Below are 1,862 nucleotides of genomic sequence, written 5' to 3'. Positions count from 1 at the left end.
AATATCAATTTAAAATATTTAACAGCCCATAGTATAGGATGCCACTTATATGAAATGTCCTGAACAGCCAAATCCATAGAGACAGAAAGCAGATTTGTGGTTGCCAGGCATTGTGGGGCGGGAAGGGGCGGGGAGTGACTGCCATTGGGTGTGCGAGGCTTCAGTGGGGGTGAGGAAAAGGTTCTGGAACTGGATAGACATGATGGTTGCACAACATGGTGAATGCACTTAATGCCGTGAGTCATACACTTTTAAATGGTTAAAGGGTAAATTTTATGTTATGTACATTTTAGCACAATAAAAAAATATTTTTAATGTGAATTAGAAAAGAATTGTTTAACAGCCTATAAGAAGCCCTACCAGTCAGAATGGACACAGGCCATAGGACTGGAGCCTGTTTCTACTGGAACTTGGGGAGTCTGGGTCAGCGGGGCGGTCCCAGGAAAGGGGCCAGGACAACCAGCGCAGGGAGCACTCTGGAGGCCTGGGCAGTGGCTATTTCTACAATGGGTATAGAAGCACAGCAAGATTTTAACAGCCAGAACAGGCATGCCAGGACTTACCAGCCAAATGTCAGCGTCACCTGGGGGGAGTTTCCTGCACAACTTAAAGACATCAGGAGCAAACGAGACACATTCTCTGGAGGCTGTTCGTCTCACTGGACACCCTGTACCTAGTTCCTAGTCTCTTAGCCCACTGCTTACTCCAGCTGTTGCTGCAGCAGCTGGCTTTGCTCAGGGGTAACTGACAGCTCCTCACCCGGCCCCATCTCTTGCTGTCGCCTGGGGGCTTCTCTGTCACTCCAGCATAGGAGCTGCAGTAAAAACCCCCGCTCCTACAAGAGTAAGGGCATTCACACCCCATGGGCAACACACACACACACACACACACACACACACACACACACACACACATTTGCTCCTCCAGAGGGTGGTTCTAGGGCGTGTTCTACACAGCTGCCTAGAGGGTCCTCAGCAGAAGTGGAAAGCAGTTTATTCATCCAGCCTCAGGTTGGCTTTACTTCCTCCCTGATTGCACACTCCCCAGCCCCTGGGGTCACCTGGAGAGCTACACGACCTGCCCACAAGCTCCCCCGTCAGGGTCTGCTCCCTGTGGGCGAGTGAGCTACACAGGAGCACCCCACAGCCTGGCTCCTCTTCACTGGTTCTCCCCACTCCCCACAGAAGTATGTGCAGGATATCCTGCAGGAGCAGCTGGCGGAACCCGTGTACCGAGCCCTGAAGGAGCAAGGGGGCCACATTTACGTCTGCGGGGACGTCACCATGGCCGCCGATGTCCTCAAGGCCATCCAGCGCATCATGACCCAGCAGGGGAAGCTCTCGGTGGAGGACGCCGGCGTGTTCATCAGCCGACTGAGGGTGAGTGACAGGCTGGCTTCTTGGAGCCCTTTCCCGGCATCCAGTGTCCTGTCTCCTCTTTCTTACCCCACCTGTCTCGATGATTAGGGGAGCCATGATGACATCCCTGCTCCCATTTTTTCCATTTATGGCTGGGCGTAGAGGATGGAGGTGGCCCCATACCATAGTTGAGAGAGGAGGGAGGATGGTGGGGTGTGCAGGTGAATGCATTAAATATGGTTGGGGGCTGTGGTGTGTGAAAATACCAAGTGGGTGAACTGCTGGGTAGCAAGACAGAAACCACCCTAACCCGACTTGATCTGCCACCAGAACCAAGCAGTAGCACTCCCCTGTGCAGTTGTGCAGGTTGGGCACTGCACAAAAAGGTCTAGCCAAGGGAGGCAAGTGGGAGCTGAAAGCCGTCCCGTGCTTAGCTCTCCAAGCCATGCACCTTGGCATGGAACTGGGTCGACCCCAGACGGAGGCATGCCTATTTCCTATGTT

General features: G+C 53.4%; 1 protein-coding gene across 1 annotated transcript in view; it reads left to right on the top strand.

The window, feature by feature from the left end:
• NOS1 (nitric oxide synthase 1) overlaps window positions 1-1,862 on the top strand; it is a 165,560-nt gene that overhangs the window by 161,667 nt on the left and 2,031 nt on the right. Inside the window, exons 20-21 of the mRNA XM_019641581.1 lie at window positions 1,048-1,120; window positions 1,185-1,379. Of these exons, the coding sequence (XP_019497126.1) occupies window positions 1,048-1,120; window positions 1,185-1,379 (268 nt within the window). The remainder of the gene's footprint in view (window positions 1-1,047; window positions 1,121-1,184; window positions 1,380-1,862) is intronic.

The sequence above is a fragment of the Hipposideros armiger genome, unplaced genomic scaffold (assembly GCF_001890085.2).
Source record: "Hipposideros armiger isolate ML-2016 unplaced genomic scaffold, ASM189008v1 scaffold_62, whole genome shotgun sequence".
NCBI classification, from domain to species: Eukaryota; Metazoa; Chordata; class Mammalia; order Chiroptera; family Hipposideridae; genus Hipposideros; species Hipposideros armiger.
This window is presented reverse-complemented; position numbering and strand designations above follow the sequence as displayed.